This window comes from Papilio machaon, chromosome 3 (assembly GCF_912999745.1).
Source record: "Papilio machaon chromosome 3, ilPapMach1.1, whole genome shotgun sequence".
NCBI classification, from domain to species: Eukaryota; Metazoa; Arthropoda; class Insecta; order Lepidoptera; family Papilionidae; genus Papilio; species Papilio machaon.
Window position 1 is genome coordinate 8,446,163 of NC_059988.1, and position 22,596 is coordinate 8,468,758.

At 34.0% G+C, this 22,596-nt stretch overlaps 4 protein-coding genes across 5 annotated transcripts in view; 3 read left to right on the forward strand and 1 right to left on the reverse strand.

The window, feature by feature from the left end:
• Positions 1-6,757, forward strand: part of LOC106719700 (uncharacterized protein C6orf132 homolog) — a 63,408-nt gene extending 56,651 nt beyond the window's left edge. The window contains exons 5-11 of the mRNA XM_045686666.1: positions 611-818; positions 1,031-1,182; positions 1,470-1,663; positions 1,785-1,895; positions 4,477-4,649; positions 4,824-4,941; positions 5,292-6,757. Of these exons, the coding sequence (XP_045542622.1) occupies positions 611-818; positions 1,031-1,182; positions 1,470-1,663; positions 1,785-1,895; positions 4,477-4,649; positions 4,824-4,941; positions 5,292-6,508 (2,173 nt within the window). The 3' untranslated portion in view covers positions 6,509-6,757. The remainder of the gene's footprint in view (positions 1-610; positions 819-1,030; positions 1,183-1,469; positions 1,664-1,784; positions 1,896-4,476; positions 4,650-4,823; positions 4,942-5,291) is intronic.
• Positions 6,758-8,870: 2,113 nt separating this feature from the next.
• LOC106719654 (retinol dehydrogenase 12) lies at positions 8,871-13,267 on the forward strand. The gene is made up of 5 exons (XM_014514044.2): positions 8,871-9,289; positions 9,379-9,614; positions 9,806-10,045; positions 10,403-10,475; positions 12,776-13,267. Exons 1-5 carry the CDS (start codon positions 9,005-9,007, stop codon positions 12,944-12,946), a joined length of 1,005 nt encoding a protein of 334 aa, XP_014369530.2. The 5' UTR covers positions 8,871-9,004; the 3' UTR covers positions 12,947-13,267.
• Positions 13,268-15,668: 2,401 nt separating this feature from the next.
• Positions 15,669-18,919, reverse strand: LOC106719728 (ras-related protein Rab-9B). The gene is made up of 4 exons (XM_014514167.2): positions 18,441-18,919; positions 16,808-17,008; positions 16,550-16,692; positions 15,669-16,092 (listed from the first exon to the last, which is right to left on the reverse strand). Exons 1-4 carry the CDS (start codon positions 18,648-18,650, stop codon positions 15,960-15,962), a joined length of 687 nt encoding a protein of 228 aa, XP_014369653.2. The 5' UTR covers positions 18,651-18,919; the 3' UTR covers positions 15,669-15,959.
• Positions 18,920-19,235: 316 nt separating this feature from the next.
• The window catches only part of LOC106719547 (nuclear hormone receptor FTZ-F1 beta), a 43,601-nt gene continuing 40,240 nt past the window's right edge, over positions 19,236-22,596 (forward strand). For both annotated transcript variants that reach the window (XM_045686662.1, XM_045686664.1), the window contains exon 1: positions 19,236-19,584. The gene's annotated coding sequence lies outside the window, so the exon portion shown is untranslated. The remainder of the gene's footprint in view (positions 19,585-22,596) is intronic.

The window sequence follows — 22,596 nt, forward strand, 5'->3', positions numbered from 1 at the left end:
CAACCAGGCTATAGCTAACCGTGCTGGCCAAGTGCGGGTTAACTATGGTCATTTTAGATGCTTGCGTTTAATAAAAATAAAGGTGGGAATTAATTTGAACATGAAAAACGCCATAATAGAAAAAACTTAAATAATTCGCTGTATGAAAACTTCCTTACGAAAATTGTTCCAGGAAGCTATAAAACTGATATTAGACAAAATTACATGAAAGTACATTGTTATTTGTATGTATAGACTACATTATTATTGAAGGGTGTTGCCGTAGCGGGAAGATAACACAATTAGTCTAGATTAGATCTACTTTACGCTGACGCTATCACATTTTTTTTGATTACGATAAACGTCGCACTCAATTTGTTTCTAATTTTAGCTTCGATAAACATTCGTTTTGTATCAGCTTGGTTATAACAGTAAAATTATTATGAATATTGGTACATTGAATATCCGTTAAATTACTTAAGCAGAAAATTTTAATTTGAAACAAAGAATATACAGGAACATGTAAATACATATAAGCAAATATATACCAAACAATTAAATTAAAAAAATAATACTTTATAATCTCAAAATTAGTATGTTTTAAGAATTAATAATAAGTTATGTATTATAGGTACAAGAACGCACCAGCCGCCCGCGAGGGTTTCCTGCTCCGGAAGCGGTTATCGGACGCTTCGTCTGCGGCGCGCTGGGGTGGCCTCAATTCCAAGACTACATCGCTGGGCAGCTTGGGCGCCGGCGCGCAGCCCCCGCCGCCGCAGCTCTCCCCGCACACTACCAGCTTCGGCAGGTGGTCTACCAGCAGGCTTAACTCCAATCAAGTAAGTCGCTCAACCTAATGATAGGATTTTCATCCTTCTCGTCAACCATTGCTTAAGTGATTTCTTGCCAACGAACTATTCATTGCAAAAAATATTTTTCTTACTTAGGTAAGAACTCAAACTTCTTGTTCTTCAGATTTTCTGTAATGACCTTAATTTTATTCTACTCTTAATTATGTTTTTAAACAGTGTCATATTGTGTCATATTGCAGACATCTCCATGCTCGTCGACTCGCAGCAGCGTGCGCGGCGGCAGCCCGCTGTGCTCGCCGTCCGCGCGCTCCTCCTTCAGCGCGCGCCAGCCCTACCTCGGCTGGCGCAGCCAAGAGCGCCTCAACACGACGCCGAGGACGCCGCACGAGAGGTAACTTACCTAACTTTGTACTAGCCACATACAAGTTAAGGCAATCCACCCATGAGTAAACCGGTAAAGATCACCATGCTATGCACGACAATTGGCATATGTGAACATTTACATATATCTCAGCCTCGTGCAGAACAACCTAACTTAGGTTGGTTTCCTCGTAGATCGACTCTGGTTCACTTCAACCTCGAAGTTATAAATCAGTTAGAAATATCGCGCAGGTTCATTATTATCTTAATGTTACTTCTTATTTTTGTGATTTAATATATATTTATCGTGGTTTACAGGCTAGCCTCATCTCTGCTGCAGCAGTCGAGCGCATCAGCGAAGGCGTCGGAGGAGATCCAGTCGTCGATCAAGGAGGTGACGTCAGCCATCGTGCATTATGTGTCGGGCCTGGAGCCCGCCAACGGCGACCTCGACCGCCAGCCCTCGCCGCGATCCAGTCAAAAGCTCTACTGGCTAGAGAGCTCCTTTGTTGGTATGCTGGCTTCTATTCTTCTCTCATCTTCTTCACCTTTACAAAATTACACATAGATTCCTACTAACAATACTCGTATCGTATAAGCTATGTTTATTTAAAGTTTTATGTTCTTTTCCAGGTACGAAACCGTTAGAGTCCCCGCAGACGCCGCTGGTGGTGACTGAGGCGCTGCCCCCCCCACACCCGCGCCCGCCCTCCTCCCTGCGCCTCGAGCACCGCGCCGCGCCCGGTGAGCGAGCGTGACCACCACCCCATACACTGCAGGCTTACATACATCTCGCACAATACATTCCGGCGTAACCGAGCAATGGTTCATGAACACATTGTAACGTTCGTTTCCGACATACATTTAGGTTTGGCACGTTAGAGAATTCATCTATTCGAGAAGAGTTAGAATATTTTTGTAATAAAAATGTTGCATTTAAAGTTATAAAGCCTGCAGTGTAATTTTTATGTAATGGTAATCTTGTGAGATAATTTTCGTGCTGTTTGCAGTTTTCTTTTAGTTATTTTGCGACATAACTTGAACAAATTAATGAACATCAATATGTCATTATTTGTAATTGAGCTTTATATATTACAAAGACTCAGGACCATTGTCATGTACAGTGTTAACTTTGTGACATTTATGCACTTTTTGACAAGCGAGATTTTAATTGTTTTTTTTTTTACTATTGTCGTCTTGTCATGACAACACAGCACTGGCTTGTAGTTGGCTTAAGTTTTTGTTGTGGCTTAAAATTCTTCCCACGATTCATTACATTAGAGCATATTATCATATTTGTTTTCTACGATCATCGTGTAATGTTGCTAGTACAATTAGCGTGACATTGTGAAACCCGCCAAAATGTTTTTTTTTTCTATTTTTATTTAAATATAATTAAGAATAGGTAAATGCAATGTTGTGATGCATTTCTATTTTAATGAAATAATATTGAATGTAATAATGTTATTAACTATCTATAAACATATCATAATTTAATTTAATCAAAATAGATAGACTAAAAAAAAATTATGACACATTTTATTATCTATGATGATTGTATTGCCATATTTGCAATAAAAATCGGAACATCAACCAGTAAAATGTTTAATAAACCGATATATTCAATGTACAGCGTAAATTATTTTGTTTGTATTTAATTTAAATGCAAATTTGTAGCATTTAGTTTGTATGCTAGTGAATAATACATAGATTTGTAAATAATTTATCATGTTGCTATATTTTATTTTAGGTGCTAATAAATCTGTTACCTACTTATATGATTTAGAAATGATGTTTCAAAATATATATCACTTATAATAGTGTACTGTAAAAATTGTCACAAACAATTTGTTACTTGCCTGAAAGTATTAAAGTTTAAATTAATGGCAACATTTATCAGAACCATAAACAAAATGTGGTGGTGAGAAGTGACATACATTCTGACTGAAGTCTAAAAAAAAATTTAAGTTCCTTCTACTTGAATCACCTCGTAATTTATGTTTGGGGTCCATAAATGGTCCTTAAGTAAATTATACAGGTTCTGATTAGGTTAGAATCATTTGATTTGTGCTCAAAATTCGCACCGCCGAAAATGAAAACCGAAATTAAAGCGTCGAATTTGTTTAACGAAGCCTTTCCCTAACGTATAATGATAGTTATATATCGTTGTTTGGATAAAAAAAAAATCTAGACAACTTTATCGAGTTAACCGAAGAGGAAAGGCATTTTTATAAACAAATCACAGATATTTGCAATAGATTGTTCCGTAGCTCCGTAGCTCTCTATGTTTCATATTTACAAGCACACATATTTGTCTGTTGTCTGAATAGTACCTAAAATGTAATTTTTATACGTAGAAATAGCATTATATTTAGAGAATCTCGGTACCTTCATATGTAATTAGAAATCATGATTTTTTTTTAATAATAACATCAATCATTCTTTACGTCAATGTAATTTAGTTACATTTTAATTATAACAATTTATGAATATATTCAGATTATTTTATATTTTTGTTTTATTTTTTTATTTCTGTGACGTCTATTATGTTTGTTTTTTTATGTATAAAGGATGATTTAAAGTCATCCGTTTTTAATTCATACAGGAAGTATCATAAAATTATTTTTGCACATCCCTTTTGATTTATCTCAGTTAAAACGAAGATCATCTGTTATGGTAAGTAAAAAAATTATGTCTTGTATATTTATCAGAAATAGTTTTCAGTTATAAAAATAGTAAAAACTTTACAATTAGTAATCACTCTGTCTTCATTATCATTATTCATTGCTCACTAACACGTAAATAACCTAAAGCAAATCGAAACATAAGCAGTTATATACTTGCAGATGCTATGTTTGCATTAATATATGTATATATCTATATATATAAAAGAAAGTTGTGTTAGTTACACCATTTATAACTCGAGAACGGCTGAATCGATTTGACTGAAAATTGGTAGGCAGGTAGTTTAGGACCAGGAAAAGGACATAGGATAATATTTACCCCGTTTTCTATTTTTTATTCCGCGCGGACGGAGTCGCGGGTAAAAGCTAGTAATATTTATATTGAAGTCCGGCTTTGAACTGACGTGAGTTCCGCCTATGTAATCCGCTGTTATATGCACTTTACTTTTTTTATGGATTTCGACTCAAACTGTCGTAACATGATAAAGATGCAAATTTTTACGAAACTTCTGACATTGCTTCTGTTTAAATCTTATTTGTGTTTGAATTAAAATTTCCAATCGATAAATCCAGCTACCATTAAATCCATATTCTTATACCATAAAAATTAATCAAATAAAAACTAAAATGCGTATTTGCAGATTGGCAAGAGTGCCAACAACCTTTGAACTTCGGCCTGAGCAGGCCCTCACCCAGCTCCACCACTCTAGAGGACGTTCTGGATTCCCTACTAGGCCTACCCTCGCAGCCCGCCAGGATACCCACTCCGCAGCCTAGTCCTAGGAAGAGCCCCTATTATTTTATGGGAGGGAAGGTAAAACTGGCACTTAAATAAAAATTGTATCCCTTTCCTTAATCCTTTCATATCTGCTCACTATTGTGAAGTAAGATGGTATTTAGTATGAAAAACGCTATTATCATTATAGAAGTAGTTCGAGCTCCCAGTAGGCAAGGCAAGGCTCGATGTATTATTGCTTGTTTTCCTCAGAGTCCCCGATACGAACAGCTAACTAGTAGCGGGCACAGCAGCGCCTCGGCCGCCTCCCGCCTCGTCAGTACGCCCAGCGAACCCAGCTCTCTCACAGACCCCAGCCCCGACCGACAAGGTAGGAATGATATGTAAGTCTGAGCGTTCCAATTTTTATATTTCTCTAATCCTTCACGCTTTTAATTCCATCTGTCTCACAATAACTCCATTGGTCCCGTTTTATTGGCAATTTTTATTTTATAAAATCGTTTTAAAAATTGTTGTTCTTTTTCACGTGCACACGGTACAAGGTAAGACAATATTTTCTATGGGCCACGTTAGCATGATTGTCTTGTGGCAAATGATCGTTTGTTTTATGTCTCGCTCAATGGTCCTGAGTCTTTCGATGTATCTTCTTAATTAATTAACCTAGGCATATTTCATCTGAAAAGGTATAATTTTAAAACGATGACTATTAATTTCTTACAGGCAAGGAAGCAGTTGATAATTCAGCCGCAATGCAAGATTCGAGACGGTCGCGGTCCGCGCAGGGCGATCGGTCTCGAAGGAAGAGCGAGCCCTGCACTGGCGCCGGCGCCTCGCTAGACCGGCGCACCAGCCTGGACGCCGCAACACTGCGCGCGACAGAGCCCCGCGGACCTCAGCACGACTCGCGCGCCTCCCTCCTCTCTCTGCAGACGGAGAACAGCGCCGAAGAAGCCTTCGTCAAGTGCAAATACCCCAAGTGCCCCTCGCGCGCCCCCCTCGCGGACGCCAAACGGCATTACAAGTCATGTCACAACTGCACGACGATGTACTGCTCGAAGGAGTGTCGGCGCGCGCACTGGGAGAAGCACAGGAAGGTGTGTCTGCATTCCCGCGCCAGCGCCCTCTGCAGGCAAATTATATCTGCCGCGAAGGAGGACGCGAGCTCCCTGCATCAGATCAGCACCATCGCCCATAAAGGGTATCTGGCGCATGGCAGGGGTGTGGTCAAAGTGTTCTTCACGAGCCCGGAGGCTGCGGAAAAATTCACAACACATGGCTACCAGTACCTCAGCGAACCCGAGTACGTTAAGTGGATCTCGCTGCAACCGAACGAAATGGGAGTAGAGCTGTATACGGAAGTGGTCAAGCTGTGTAAATCGTACAATCCTGAGACTAGAGTGATTCTGTTTGTAGCCGTGTGTATAATCAGCGAGGTGCCCACGAAGGGCGCGGTGAAGTGGGAGCGGCAGATGGTGTCGCGGTGCGCCAAGTTGCGTCTCAGCAAGACCGTCACCGCGGCCATACAGGAACAGAATCGAAGGCGGCACAGGAGAGACAGCAAGGGAACGCCGGAAGACCGCGAGACGCTTATTCTGACGTCGAAACTGACCAATGCTGGCGAGAAGAACGCGGCCACGGCGCATAAGTTTAGAGAGATATGCTTTAAGAATATTGTGTACGAGTTGGAGAGTAGAGGGGTGGTTCTGAAGAAGCATTTCCCCGAGGTGTACTCGCGGCTGGCGGCGTACGTGGACGGCACGAGCGACCGGTTCATTCCGATGACGATATACCCTCGGGACGTGACGAGCGGCAAGTCCTTCGTGTGCGTCATAATGCCGGACAGTGAGGCGGACAGCGGCACGCCTGTGGACGGCAAGGTCTTGACGGTGGATGTCGGCTTGGACCGCTCTCGGCATCAGATATCGACTCCCATGTGAAGCTTTGTAAATCTTAGAGATATTGAATAATTGCTAAACAAATCTGCGGAACTATGTAGCAATTATTTCTTAGGAAAAAGCTTAAGTACTTTTATGGGAGCTTTTAAATCGTACGTAACGTCTTGTTATTCGGTGATGGTTCGTCATTTCATAATTCTTAACATTCCATAGATCTATTGTCAATATATGGCTTAAATTTAAATATTTATACTTCCTAAATCTTTGATAATGAATCTCTTTTAATAATAAATGTGGATATGGTGATGTGAAATATAATGTTGATAATTTTTCATTCCAGTTTAAAGTTTAATTTTATATAGTTTATAAACATGTATATTAAGTACATAGTTTTCATATACTTAAGTTAAAATGATGATGGAATGATGTAAAGTAACTAAACAGATTCTAAAACTAAATGTTATGTACAAGAGTATTTTGTGCAATTCTTAATTTAAATAACTGTGAATTTTTAAATTTTCTGCTAACGCTTAAATATTTTGTAATGAATATGTAGTTTTTTTTATATTACAAGTTGGCAAACGAGCAAGCGGCCACATGAATTCGCCGAAATGGCTAGTAAGTTATGTTCAGAAACATAGTTTAAAATTGTTTTGTAAGCGTAATTTAGTTATTATTTATAAAAAGTTGTGATTCTGTACATTCTATAAAAAATGCAATCGTCGCAATTTTAAATAATAACTTAAATTAAATATCTTTATATCATTTTATTCTTTATAAATTCTTTTTTTTATTTCATTTCGTAGTAATAAAAATTAAATGACTTTTAAGTTTTGACATTAATTTTAGCATTTAATTAAAATTTCAGTTTATATAAAATCAACTTGCAACTAAGAATCGATAACAACATCTTTCCATTTAAATTTGTCTGGGAGCTGAGAATTTTATTTAAAATACGCGATATCGTAAAGAGTGTAAATAATGTTGATTAATAAAAGCAAATGCAAATTGCCAATGCAATTATAGGGTTGCCAGATTTGTCAGATTGCTGCCAGGCAGAAAATTATTGAATGAAAAGTAAGTGCATGAAAAGAGAGTTTTGTAACATTTTTTCATGAATCGAAAGATTAAAAGCATATCTGGCAACCCAACATCCATTAGATTCGGGCAATGTGGCACAAAATTCTGTATTTTTATAGTTCGACTAATGGTGCCAATTGAATTTTTATAAATTTAAATAGGATAATTTAAATTATTAGTTCATATACATTCAAATTGAATACATTTCTTAACGCTTTTGTTACAAAAGACGACGAACAGTGAAATATTTAAAAAAAATAGACAATGCTTAGTAGGTGTGTAACATTCTATATCCTAATAAAAAACTCTGCATTTATACCTTCTTTATAATAGACTGGTTGACAAATTTTTAAATATTCCTGATAACTAAGAAATAATAAAAAGTATTTATAATTTAAAAATTTCCTAGTAATCGTAATTTCCTTTACATCAATAAATTGGATAAAGTTTACTAATTTTGAATGTATTTAAACACTGTTATTATATTAGTAAATAGATATTTATTCCATTTGTAACACAATTATTTGAAGATTAAAATATTGATGTTTAAAAATGTAAATGCTTCAATAACGAATCTAGAAAAATAATGTTACTGTGATTCTGTTCATTTTAAATTTATGACTATCAATTATTAACAGATACTGTTGGATATATTTAAGATTTAAATAGCTTAAATAAAACAATGTTTTTATTAGATCTACAATACCACCTTAATATCATGCTTAGACTAGGACATTTTGGTGTAAAGACATACAAAGACATATTTAAAATGACGCGTAACCAGTAGTATCTGCTCAAAAGACAATTTAGAACAATTTTATTGCTGTACTATATTATTTACCTAAATGTACTGTGAACTGCAAATTCTAAATAAAGAGTTATGTGAAATATACCTAAGATAACATTTGTTATTGTATTTGTGTAAGATGTTACCATATCGTTTTCGTAGTCTGGAATACAGATTTTTTTATCTAGTTCACCCTATAACAAATTTTAAATAAACAACCAAGCTATTTAATTTCGTCTATTATTTAACCCAAACTCATTGTGCCTGCAATTCTACACTGTGATTACGAAGGAGAATATGCCCTTTGTCAAAAAGTCCTACATAATTCTAACTCTCGAAATGAAAAAAAAAAATCATTGAAATGTAGCAAGGTGTAGAAATATAATAATTTGTCGTTTCGTTCAGAAATTTCAAACCATTTTTAACAAATTGTCTATGGCGGAAGTGTGTATTTTTTAAATTGATAACACTGATCTATGTCGTCTTAAGTCATCCGTCATCTGATGTTTTAAAATGTCAATGTCATTTTAAGTTTTTCATTGGCTGTGGCTGGTCGAAGTACAATTTTAATTTTTTTTATTTGTGTCTGTTGATATTACGTAGTATAATAGGAGTTTCGTAATTTACTTGTAAGCGGTTAATAATTAAGTATACTAAGTTCAGTTTTAAAAATGGTACCAGCACAGGCAATATACGCTGCAGTTCCAATATCCGTTTTAATTGCTATCGGTTTTATACGCAAGTGGAGGTCACGAAAATGGGGAAAATGCTTAACTGATACCTGCTTGAGGGGTAAAACTTATCTCATTACCGGAGCTAATAGTGGTATAGGGTTGGAAACCGCCAAGGCTCTTGTGAGGCGTAAGGCTAGAGTTATATTTGCTTGCCGGGACATCGCCAAGGCGAAACAGGCAATAAGCGAAATAAGAAAAGAACAACCTACTGGTGGTGAAATGGTAAGAACCTACGGAGATAACATTAATGTTAGTTTTTGCAAATTTTAAAATTATTATTTCTTTAATTTAAAAAAAAACTCATCTTACAGATCCCAATGCAATTAGATCTTTCATCCTTTGAGTCTATTGAGAGCTTCGTGGATGTGATCAAAACTGGTTTCCATAAGATTGATGTGCTCATAAACAATGCAGGAGTGGTGGTGCCACTGAAGAATGATGAGAAGACAAAAGAAGGCTTTGAGATACACTTGGGTGTTAATCACTTAGGCCATTTCTATCTCACTAATTTATTATTAGACCAATTAAAGAGAGCCGCACCCAGCAGGTACATAAACATTATTGAATACAAATATATTACAACACTTCTTCAATTTTATATATCACAGTTAAATATGTTGTGAACATTTTGAATAATTTGAATACTTAACCATTGTTCTGAGTTTTTTTTTTGTAAAAATTTTTCTGTTTAAGACTGACTGTAGCAAGCTGGAATTGTAGCAAGAGTTATTTTTTCAGAATTGTTGTAGTATCATCTACACTTCATGAAAGGGCAAAGATTGATTTCAATGATTTGAACTTGAGAGGTGAAATTGAGAAAGCCAAGAAGGGTCAAGTGAAAGCACGTCACAACTTAGGGTATTCCAACTCTAAACTGATGAATGTCTACTTTGCAAGAGCTCTCGCTGACAAACTGCGGGACACAGGGGTTGATGTGTATACTTGCTGTCCTGGTTTCTGCTACACCAATCTGTTTAGGTAATTATTAAGTATAGTACTTTCATTTTAGTAAGTTGGAGGCCAAATGGGAAAGGGGAGTGGATTTGAAGGAGGATCTATAGTAACACAGGCCATGAACATTGCTTATTTTGTCATCTTCTACCCATAAAAGATAACAAAGCTCCCTATATGTGGCATCACTAGCATAAAAAAACAATATAATGAACCAGTCTAAAATATTCAAGTGTTCATATTATATGTCAACATGAAACAATGTCCATTGTTAACTTGTTATATTGTCTTTAAATATCAATTTACGTGTTCAAAATTAAAATGTATACAGCATAATATTTTTCTAACTATAATTGTTTTTTTTATATCATACTTTAATTTCAGGTTTTCAGTGAAATGGTATCATTATTTAATAATGTTACCGGTAGCTTTAATGTACATGAAGTCTGCGAAACAGGTAAATAATTGTAAATAGTATTTGTTAATTAAAAAAACGTAATTAGTAGCCTATGTGTTCTTCTAGACCAAGGATTCTCAAAGGACATTGAACTTAAAGCATTGCTAATTCTCACTCATTCTTCTTATATTGACCTAAGTCAGAATTAATAATAATAATAATTGATCTTAAAAGTAGGTAATATGGAAAAGAGGGTCACTTGTTCAAAAAGTTTGGGGATCCCTGTTCTAAACTGTGATCCACATCTGTGCTAAATTTCATCAAAATCGGTTGATCCGTTCCGGAGATACCTTCAAAAAGTACATCCATCCAAACATTCGCATTTATAATATTAGTAAGATTATTTATGTCACTTTACCAAAGTTCAGGATTACATTTGATACAACACATTTACAATTTACGCGTAAATACTTTTAGTTTGAAAAGGATTGAGGATGATGATTGTCATTTCTTAACACCCTAATGTAAGCTTCTGTAGTTATTTCAGAACTGTAAAATTATATTAAAAAAGAATGTTATAAATTTACATATACAGTCAAACCTGGTTAAGTGAGAAACCATTAAAAGCAAGCGTCATTGTCAGGTTCTAACATACAACCTGTATAAGTGAAAAACTCAGGTTAAAAAAATAAGCGAGAAAAAAACCTTGATTGTTTAAACAAGTTCAACTGTATTTTATATGTTTATTTGATATGATATCTTACATCACATGATTGTTTCTGAACTTTAGACTGAAGAAATATATTATTATCATATATAATTATATCTTTAGAATACAATGTAATACAATATGTTTTCATTGTGTTACGACAATCTTAGCTTATTATATGTAAAGTAGTTTTAAATTGAAAAAAATCCATGACATTAAAAAAACAGCTTAATAGCTGAATTTACATGGTCGATTTTTGTGTAAGTTTTTATTCTTAGTATATACTAGATGTCGCCCGCGACTCTGTCCGTGCGGAGTCAAAAGAACACGTAATAAATATCCTATGCGTTCTTCCAGACTATGGTCTACATCTATGCCAAATTTCATTAAGATCCGTTGAGCCATTCCGGAGATACCTTCAAACAAACATCAATCCATCCCAGAAGTAAGATTTAATCTTACTAATATAAATGCGAATGTTTAAATGGATGGATGGATGTTGATATAAATAAATAAATAGGCAACGCATCTAGGGATTGCAATCCGGAAAAACGGATCCGGTAATCCGGCGGATCCGGCATCATTTAATGGTTACCGGATCCGGTACCAATATACCGGATCCGAAAACCGGATCCGGTGCTAGCAGTTTGTGGGAAAATAATATAGCTGTTGCATGAGTAGGTACTTTAAATGCGTTGTGCGTATATATTTGCAGCTATATTAGAAGTCGTTTAGCTGATGACACAATTAACAATATTTGTTTTCTACGATCTTATTTTCAAAATCAATATTGATTTTCTTTTAATACTTATATTTTTTTACAATTATTACTTAAAATAATTATTTATCGTAAGTTGATTAAACTAAAGAGTTCTAAACTCATTATTGTGATAATTTTTGTCATTCATTCGTTCGACAGATTCATCAAATCATGATGGTATCTGTTAAAATCATAAATACCTATAAGACTTGTTTGTTAGCATTCTCAAATACTTTAATAATGATTTTGATCTCATTTCAGTTAAATACGTAAGGTTAATTGTATCTATTAGATATTATAGTTACTTGATAATTAATATTGTTACTTATAAATTGATCTATCTGTGAAAGTGAAATCTAGAAAGACTAAGCTACTCGTTACGTCGTAAAATTATTACTAGTTACCTACACTACTAAATTTTAATTGTTTTCTTGTTGTCTATTTGTCTTAACATTGGTTAAGAAATAAAGTCGATTTTATATATTTGTGATTTATTTTTAATAAACTACCTACATATAATTGCAGTGACACTTGATTAACTTACTTATTTTGTGCTAAAAGCGAAAATCATCTTGATTTAATCAATCCGGTCGGATCCGGTCGGATCCGGCCGGATTGATGGGAATCCGGTCGTATCCGGCCGGACTGAAAATGACGCCGGATTGCAATCCCTAAACGCATCTCCATTTGCGGATGTCTATGGGCAACGGTCGTCCCGCTATTTCGGCGAATCCAGGTGGCCGTTTGCTCGTTTGTCACCTTTTGACATAAAGAAAATCTAGTAATTATAATATTATAATAGTAAATTTCAAAGCATATGGCAATATAAAAAAAATGACTTACTTATAAATTAACTTATTAGTTATGAATAAATTAACTATGATATTCCAGGGTTCAGAGACGATAGTATACTGTGCAACCGACTATGGTATAGAAGGTCAGAGTGGAAAGTTCTATCGTGACTGCGTTGAGTATGATTCCAAGTACACATTCAAGAAGGAAGAAGAAATCAAACTGTGGAATATTAGTGAGGAGCTCGTAAAAGCCAGAAAACCATTGTAATAAGGAATGTGGAGTAAGTTTTACTGTGAAAATGTACTGCAGTGATAATTGTATTAAATCATTCTTGTGATGTCTGTTTTTTTCAAAGCATGTTTTTATACAAGTATTATGACAGTGGAAACCCAGTTATGTAGGAAATTTACAAAACTATGAGACACAATTTGTATAAGCAACTTACTTTATACGAAATCAGTGACATTTTACATTTTAAAATGGTTGCGCTCTATTTTAACCAGTGGTTAAAATGAATCAAATACACACACATACAAACATACCGGGGAGTTAATATTGTAAGTTATTTTGTGAATCAATAGTTTGGTTTGTTATTAGTTATATATTTTAAAGTAACAATGGTAAAGACATAAAATAATTAAGTTATATTATAATAACTCCTATATACATATAAGACATCTAATATAGTTTTTCTCGAATAATTCATGGAGCAATAATTTTTTATATAAAGTAAGTCATTTATTTAAAAAAAGTATGGTTTTATCTTTAAAATTATTTTCAGAGGACAAAATTTACTTTATATTCGATTAAAATCGGTGATATTGAAAAAAAAAATTATGTTGAAGATGTAAAAAGTTTTGTCATAAATTTTTATTTATCTGTGCCATTTTAGAAATGTCAGTTTAAATTAATTGGCATCCAAAGATATTTTTAATATAACAAAATTATAATTAAACCAAAAAAATATATATTTAATAGAATATTAAAAAAATATAATTTAATTTGATTACATTTTTAAGTACTTTATGGGGAAAAGATAAGCAATATAATTCAAGTTTTTCAGTAATTGGTTTTTAATTTAAGACACTTCTGGGGTTGTAAAAGTTGCTAAGAAAGCATTCTTAGTAACGTCGAATAAAATAGTTGTAATTTAATAAATAAATATTTGGGCTGAAACCATTTGTTTTATTGAACACTTCAAAATAAAATATATTTATAAATTTCAATTTATTTTAATAAAAAAAATATATAAAGCATTTATTTACAATGTTTTATGTAACATTTTATCGCCTATTGAGGTACCACAAAAATATTACTCTGGTCCACCTGTATAGGTCACTGCGTTAATATATTCCCTACCGAATTACATGGAGAAAAACATATTGACCTCTTTCACTCTTTTTGAAAATAAAAGACAACAAGATGTGAAGACAAATGGTATTTTATGGTTAAAAAGTGCAAACTACAAGTGATAAAATTTATGAGTGCGAAGTGAATAAAAATGGAGACAGTTATAAAAGTAACTGTAAATTGTATTATTAACTATATTTAACTTTAAACTACAAGACCTAAAGTCGTAATTTAAGATTAATTTCTAGTCTAAATAGGCACTTAGAAGTTAGCATGTTTCAAATAAGAATGTGCAGCCTGCGGCAATCTAAAATCTCAACCTTCAAGTTTTTTTATATAAAATCTGTAGACTTTTCTAGTGGTTTTTATGAGATCCAGTCAAAGGTAAACACATTATTATTTAAAACATCAACCATTATTACATCAATAGCTTTTAAAATTATTTTTAATACTCATAATAGACAGTAAGCAAATGAATAAAATTAGAGCCCCTTATTGTAATACCAAAGGTAAAATCGACATCTGAATCTTTGATATTAAAAAAATTAAAACAGTCTAATTTTAAATTTTATAAGCAGTTGAAATATAAAACAAACATCGTAAAATAAAATAAATTTATATTATACAAACATCTAATTTTTTTATATAATTAAATAAACAATGAAAAATTCATACTTATGACGTGTACATACCTAAGAAAAAATGCTTGGTTTTTTTAGTACGTCATAAATTATATCACATAAATAAATACCTCTTTGGTAATGTTGGTAATTATATATTTAAAGTTGGTAACATTGAGTACCTAATTTGTATCCATACAATAATAATATATACAGAGTCAAAATATTTAAAACAATTTTTTCAATAATATAAAACGTGATCTGTTTTAACATTTCTTGCTTGGACGCTCACTTTAAAAAAAAATTATTTAGACGAGAAAAACAAATCTCAACAATACAAGAACTATTTGGAATGTTTAACTTCTGCGAGAGGTAGATAAATAAAATATACCACTAATTTACATAATAATTAAAACATATAATACAGTAAGATACATCAATCATTAGAAATTCATCATAAAAAAATAAGTTCACAACCAATAAAAAATTTGAAAAAAAATTAAAAAAAAAGTACGTAATTTATTTTTAACTTAAATGTTTCCAATTTATTGGTAACATTTCGTATGAATAATTAGATCATAAATAATACTAACCATGTAAAGAAAATAAGCGATTTTTTGCATTTTTGTACAGTTTAAAATACAACTGATTTTTAAATTCTATTGTCAATAGAAAGATCTTAGATAGAAATAAACAACAATAGAAATAAATATGATTATGTACTTTTCTATCCATCTAGCAAAATCTAGTTTGCTAGTCTGAAATGATATGATCCGCAGCAGAACCAAGGTACATTGCCCGAAGTATTATAAACCTTAAGTGGCGATGGACCGGCCATATTGCCCATATAACAGACGGTCGATGGGGCAAAGTAGTTAACGCAGCATGGACAAGCCTCCCGCAAGATGGACCGATGATTTGGTCAAGGTTTCGGGATCCTGGATGTGGATTGCACAGGCCTATGCCCAGCAGTTGGCGTTACTTGGCTGATAAGAGTCTGTGTGACGGTCTTGTTTCAATTTGTCTAAATTTTTAAAGTTTTAAGGCATACTTAATGTTTATAGATGCTATATAAGCTTATTTTAATAATTATTTCTATTGATCAACTGATGATTTAAGCCATTGTTAGGACGGAAGTTATAATAAACAGATCTGCTGCATTTTGCTATGTAAACAGTAGGATGTTCACTTAATTGATATCCCTTACCAGTGAAAAACTATCTACTATTTTTAAAAATCTGAATTTGAACCAATACTGGTATTTATATGTATGTCAATATTTAATTCCATGTCAGTTTGTCATACATGTCTCATACATTGCTAAAGCGAGAGCAGCATGTGGCACGCAGACCTGACATTGTGGTACCACCCTGTAATGTCACCGTGTCAGGATGATGGAGCATTCTCAGTTCCTTCTCCGCTTTCTGCTCTAAATCTGCCCATCTGGTAATAGTCATATTTATGTATATTAAAAAGGTACTTTAAGAAATAATCATAAAGATTATATCAATAAATACAAATATTATAGCTATGAAAAAAATATGCTAAACTTCAAATGTTTTTCCCTCACTAGATGGCGTTATTCTTAATCCGACAATTCTTTTTAAATCAATCATTCAATGGTATGTGCTAATTAATAAAAGCTTTTATCATTATAAGGATTTTTTAAATTCATTTCGACACGCAAAGAGAACGAATATTTCTTAAACGATATAAAATATATGAAAGCCGAAGTCACGTAATTTAAGTTATTACTCCATAGCATAGTATAATAGAATGCAGTAACAAGCTATAAAATAAATATTTTTAACCTGTTCAATACCAAAGACTTGAATGGTGAGGGTCATTTTTATACCCAAGTGGCATTGGTTGTGTTAAAAATAAATAATATAATGCTTACCTTTGCACGGCCATGGAGAACGCTTCCACCACATTGCTGGCAGTTTTAGCAGAGGTTTCTATGTATGTGCCTATTTTATTATCTTCGCACCACTGCCGCAACTGATCGTATGTCACTTCTCTGTCTTTTGATGATACATCTGACTAGAAAGAGGAAAACCGAATTAATTAAATGGAATCCCAACAACTGTATCCCGCTGCCACTCGGAAAAGTCCTCAACCAAAACAGCTGTAAAGATTTGTACACAACAAAGAATACCTTGTTCCCCACAACAATGAATGGAAACTTCTCGATTCCATTCTTAACGCCAGCATAATGTAAGAACTCATTGAGCCACATCTTGATGTTGTGAAAGGAACTGCGGTCGTCCACCGCGTACGCCAAGATGCAGATGTCGGTGCCGCGGTAGAACGGCGTACGAAGCGATTTGAACCTTTCCTGACCTGCCGTGTCCCAAATCTGAAATATACTACGATCTTAGTATTCTTTTAACATTGCTTTACTTACAGAGAAAGTTGGCAAAAACTGTCTCGTTTCATCACAGTATGGCAGTTTGACCACACCACCCTGTGGCTGTAGTAAGACAAGGTCATATAGTCTATGGAGTGATAGCTTTTTAAGTACCAATAATGTTTGATCTGATGTTAATATGCATGAGCGTTGACTTATACTTGAGGTGATCCATTTATTGTTTTGTTATGTTAGTCCTTTCATGCATTTTTTTTAAACTCAAATAGGCTTAACAAAATCATTCTCATTATGATTTTATGCATTAAAGTGAATTTGCAGATCGAGCCTGTTATATTGAATACATTGATACAATAACAATAAAGGTTTTGAAATGCTAAACTTCTTAAAAATTCAATTAAAATAAATAATATCATTCTTTACATGTTTTTAAGCATTTTGGTTAATAAAACAGATATGTTTTGCTAAATGTAATTCCGGCCGATATCGGCCACGGCGACTGTTCAACTCCGGTTTTGACGTTGATGTTCTCGCATGTGGCTTATGTAGCCAATTTTGTTTGTAAAAAACCTCCCACATTGCAGACATGAGAGCACACTGTTCACATAATTATAGCTGCTAGCCACAGGTGGTCAGGCTTTCAGCTCGCATCTGGCATCTAGCTCAAGGAGCCACCGGTTTTCAAAGGCTTTGAATGTTTCACTATTGCTACTCTAACTATATTTAATTTGAACAATAAGAATTAGATATGAATTAACATTGAATGGCGCTGTAACAGTTTTTTTAACAATGTTAATTGATAGTTGAAACCTTGGATAGCTATATTGAAATACTAAGGTGAGATAGCTCAATTTCAGACTAGGTCATTAGGTATTTATGGAAGAGCCAAGGTTATGTCTAATAATATGTTATTTTGGTCATAAAAAATTATATAAAAAAATTACAACTCTCAAAACCCACAGTCGTAGGCGGAGAATTTAGTATATGGCACAGTTCTGGCACACCTTGCCTCTTTAAAAAATCTATACAAAGAAAGATATTTTTAAGATGTAGCATCATATCATAAATTTCCAAGCAAAGACCTCTCCCAAAATATAGGATAAGATAAGAAAAATGTATGTTATCTGTTATGAACAATCACTTATGCATACAAAGGTAAATCAACCTTGAAACTAAATACCTTGCTCTTATATTTATTTGAGCTTTGTATCAATCTGTGCGAGCTGTTAATTGTTTTGAAGGCAACTTATATTACATCATTTATAAAGCTCCTGTCTTATGGCACGTTTATAATAAAGTTTGTCTCTTTACTATAAAGATATCTACTAGAAAGAGAAATTTAGAGACACAAATAGAATCTTTTTTATGTATGTTGTTTACATAGAATCTGTCTCAAGAATAGAATACTAGAACTTTGACATACCTGTAATGTGTATTGTGTGCCATTGACTTCTGTTGTCTTATTCATAAACTCTACACCGATTGTATGAAAATTATGATCGTCAAAGTGATTTGAGATGAATCTGCTCATTAAACATGATTTTCCTACTCCACCATCTCCCAAAATCACAATTTTCAGTAGAACATTCTTTTTCACGCTTCGTCCATATTCACGCTCATTATCCTCTACCATTATGTTCAGTGTTTCTCATAATACTTCTCTAATAATACGATTATTGATACGGCCTTGAAAACGAATAATATTCCTTTAATTAATGAGTCAACTACGAAAAGATGAGTCTACAAAGACTTCACAAATCTATCGAAAGATTATTACATTAACGCACTTTTTATATTACTACAGGATACTTTACAAATAAATACGTCACCAGGGAATTTTATTACAAAATAAAATAAAACAAACAGTACGCGCAGTACATATTTGTCACACAGTAGCAGACAGCTGAAGTCTGTTTGACTTTGACATCATTTAATTTGACAGCGCACGACAGATTATACCAAATTTTTCACTTACAAAAATCGTCAATTTTAAGAAATCCAGGAATTAACTTATTTAATTAAGTTTTTTTTATAAATAATCATAACTGTATATCATAAATAATAATAATAATCATAATTTCATAACTGTACGCGATGCAGCTTCACTAATTAGTGCGGTTTAAAGCCGCTAGATGTCAATCAAAGTAATTTGTTGGCCGTTGTGACTCGCGAGATGTCAGCTCGTCGAGCGAGTTTATTTTATTCCGCTTTGTTTTGCGGAGGTGAGAGGACATGGTGTAGTTACTATCGCATTCACAAATCGTGATCAATGTTTTTCATTAGTAAATAAGTATTTTTTGAGTGAACAGTCGGTTGTATTGAGAAAAAAATAAGTGTTTCTTTGTTTAATTTTTAGTGCATGTGTTTGTTGCGTTAGAAAACGGCTACTTTTGCACAATCGTACGGGAGACTCGATGTCAATAAACTTGTCGGTGATATTTTATGGGAAAGGTGTGCCGCGTCGCCCCCGTACCTGTCGGCGACGGGAGGATCGTTGAGGCCGGAGCGATGGCGAAGGTCGGCGGCGCCTAGGCGGGTGCTGGCATGGTGGTGCGGACTGTGGCGAGGTGAGTGGCACTGGGCATGGGCACAGGCATTAGGAGGCGTCGCGAGCGCGGTCGTGGGGCGAGGGGCGCGGGGCGGTCGCTCGCTCGACGGCGTGCATTCACCTCTGACCCGCGCGGGGCGGGCGGCGCTCAAGGTCGGTGCGCCGGCTGAAGGTCGCTGGTCACGTGACGAAGGGTGCTCACCCCCTCGCGGCGCCGCTTACGTCTCACTCCGAGCCCTACGTTGTTTGGGTTTACAGTCGAGTCGTCAAGTTTTTACATTTAAAAATAATTGAAAGTAACTTAATATTAATGATATTGAATTATTGCGTTATTTTGTTCTTGTTTATTTATTGATAAATGGATTAACGACAGAAGACTTGAAGTGAATTAGTACCTAAGTATGTTACAATAACGTATGGTCGACGGAAAAAATATCAGTCGTTATTTAATTTTTTTGTTATAAAACCTTAAAATTTCGTACATTTCGTTATAGATAGCGTTCACATAGAGGTAACGGTATAACATTAATACCAGAAATAACTACACAATTGATATGCCAATATCATAACGCCGGCTTCATTTAGACACAACTATTGTAAACACACGTGTATTGTCTTATATTTGCATTTTATCGTTGAATTGTTTCTGTTTCCTATGTTTAAATATTTTCTTCAAGGATAAGAAACTTCAATACCGTTTTTAAATAAAAGAAAACGTCTATGGTCGATAAATTAATTAAAACGATCTCGGACTTATTGGTGGATCCAAGTTTTAAAACCGATACTAAAAATACACAACAAACGTGTAATAAGTACATATATTTTTGGGACTCATAAATTAATATTTTACTATGGATTTTCCATTGCATTTGACAAAATCAAAATTTTTATAAGAATAAGTGCGTTAGTAATAAATTGATTTCTTATGAAATTTAGTACTGATTTTGCATTTCATATCTGTAATTTATAAGGAGTGCTCGATTACACAATCGAATTAATGCATTATCAAATACTGTTGGCATTTACGTCACAATAGCTTTGCTATCATGTTTTTTAATTTAAATTATTATTAAAACTTCGAGTAAACAGAACAAAAATACTATTATTATGGCTTTGTTTGTCTTTCCCTTTTTGTGGTAACCTATCTATCTGTTAAAAAATAACATACTTGTTGACCTCTAAAGTTTTAAATCGTCAATAGCTTAATGGGTAACAGTACGGAGTACGGTACCGCGGCTTACAGATCTGCTGTCCTGGGTCCAAATCCCGTCATTTGACTATTGTAGTGACCCATAAATTTTCAAAAAAAAAGCCTGAATTTACTCAACTGGACCTTTTATGCATTAGATTTAACTACATTTGCCTTTTTATATTGTTAAACTTATGTTTTACCGTAAATAACGTTGAATAAATAAAGAAGAGAGCAGATAAAAACGATAATTATTTCATTATAAATAACACCATCACTCTGTACTTTATATCTGACGTTTTTTATCTGTACTACAATAACAGTTATGACTAGGGCTGCCACTTCGGATTTGCATAGTTCATAGGCTACGATTTTTCATTGTCATCGGGTAAAAGTAGATATAGTAAAACAAGTCACTCTTCGTTTTCGTCATCCAACAAGGAGTACAGGGTTGACAACACTAATTGTAACTTTATTTTGGCCGCAGCATTAGGGTCTATTTTTGAGAAGTTCGCAGCCCTAATTATGGCGGGAATTGAGTCATAACACATCGTCTATGGCTAGAGCAGACACGCCCTCGAGCATGCTAACAATTTCGTCAGTCACTCACAACTTACCTTTGTTTACGTGGGCGGTAATTGTACGGTAGATCTGGGGCAATTTAAATACACACGAAGGTAGCGTGACTTCTGAACATGATTTTAATAATGAATTATGTACGTTGTATGCATGGTTTATTGAATTTTAAATAACCAAATTAGGTTTTTAGCAAGATTATTTAAATCAGGAAGACAGTTACATACATTTTATTTTTTTCGGCTACAAACTTCACCAAACTTCTTCGAAAACCTGTACAGTATTTGAAGAACTTGTTAGTTGCAATTATTAATTATCTATTACAAGATAATTACTAAATTACATCATAATCAATTGTTAAATCTTACTAATATTGTAAATGCGAATGTTTAGATGGATGGATGTTAGTTTGAAGGTATCTACAGAATGGTTCAGCGGATCTTGATGAAATTTGGCACAGATGTAGAACATACTCTGAAAGAACACATAGGTTACTTATTTCGTTTTTGTTTTTAAATTCCGCGCGGACAGAGTTGCGGGCGACAGCTAGTTTAATATAATCGCAATAAATTTCATTATCTTAACAACATCTGCATTAACCAAGCCGCACCTACCAATGTTAGTTGGATTACAAAATGTCGAAACAGTACCGGTCTTATTGTTTAGGTCCTACCAGCCGGATGGAATTGATTAATCGCCTTGGTCTTAATTAAGCTTTAAATTAACACTTAAATAGCAGAATTATTTGTATATCATATGATTGTCAAAAGTTGAAATTTGTCGTGTAGAAGAACCGTCACATACGTGAATTTCCACAGCAATAACCCGAACTGATTCCGAGTGATCCGTAATTTTTCCGTCTTCATTGCACGAAAATCTACAACAGGTTTTAATTTAGCTTAAACAATTGCACTTTGTGTACTCGACCCCAAATGTTTATTAGTAAAAATATACTTGTTTTGACGCTCTCTTGGCATTCGGTCGCTGCGTTTGCCTTGATATCTAGTCTACGAGTATATCGTAAAAATAAAAATTTAGATGTGCCGTTTTATTGAATTGTAAATTAAAGATAAAAAGATGTGTTGATAGTTTAATATAGACTTCCACTCGTATTAATAATATCTCAACAAAACGCGTAGTTTGAAATGCTAAGTCTCACAAACTTTTATTTTCCCGACATTTAATAAATTAATAAACCCTTACTATGGTAACCAAAAGGTATTTTATTTAGCATGTTACTTCATTCTAGAGCAAATATTAAAAATA

Coding starts and splice junctions, on each gene's coding strand:
- LOC106719654 (XM_014514044.2), top strand. CDS start 9,005: ATGGTACCAGCACAGGCAATATACGCTGCAGTTCCAATATCCGTTTTA. Junction 9,290..9,378: donor AACCTACTGGTGGTGAAATG/GTAAGAACCTAC, acceptor CTCATCTTACAG/ATCCCAATGCAATTAGATCT. Junction 9,615..9,805: donor AAGAGAGCCGCACCCAGCAG/GTACATAAACAT, acceptor TTATTTTTTCAG/AATTGTTGTAGTATCATCTA.
- LOC106719728 (XM_014514167.2), bottom strand. CDS start 18,650: ATGGTAGAGGATAATGAGCGTGAATATGGACGAAGCGTGAAAAAGAAT. Junction 17,009..18,440: donor GCACACAATACACATTACAG/GTATGTCAAAGT, acceptor AGTATATTTCAG/ATTTGGGACACGGCAGGTCA. Junction 16,093..16,549: donor TTCTCCATGGCCGTGCAAAG/GTAAGCATTATA, acceptor GACTATTACCAG/ATGGGCAGATTTAGAGCAGA.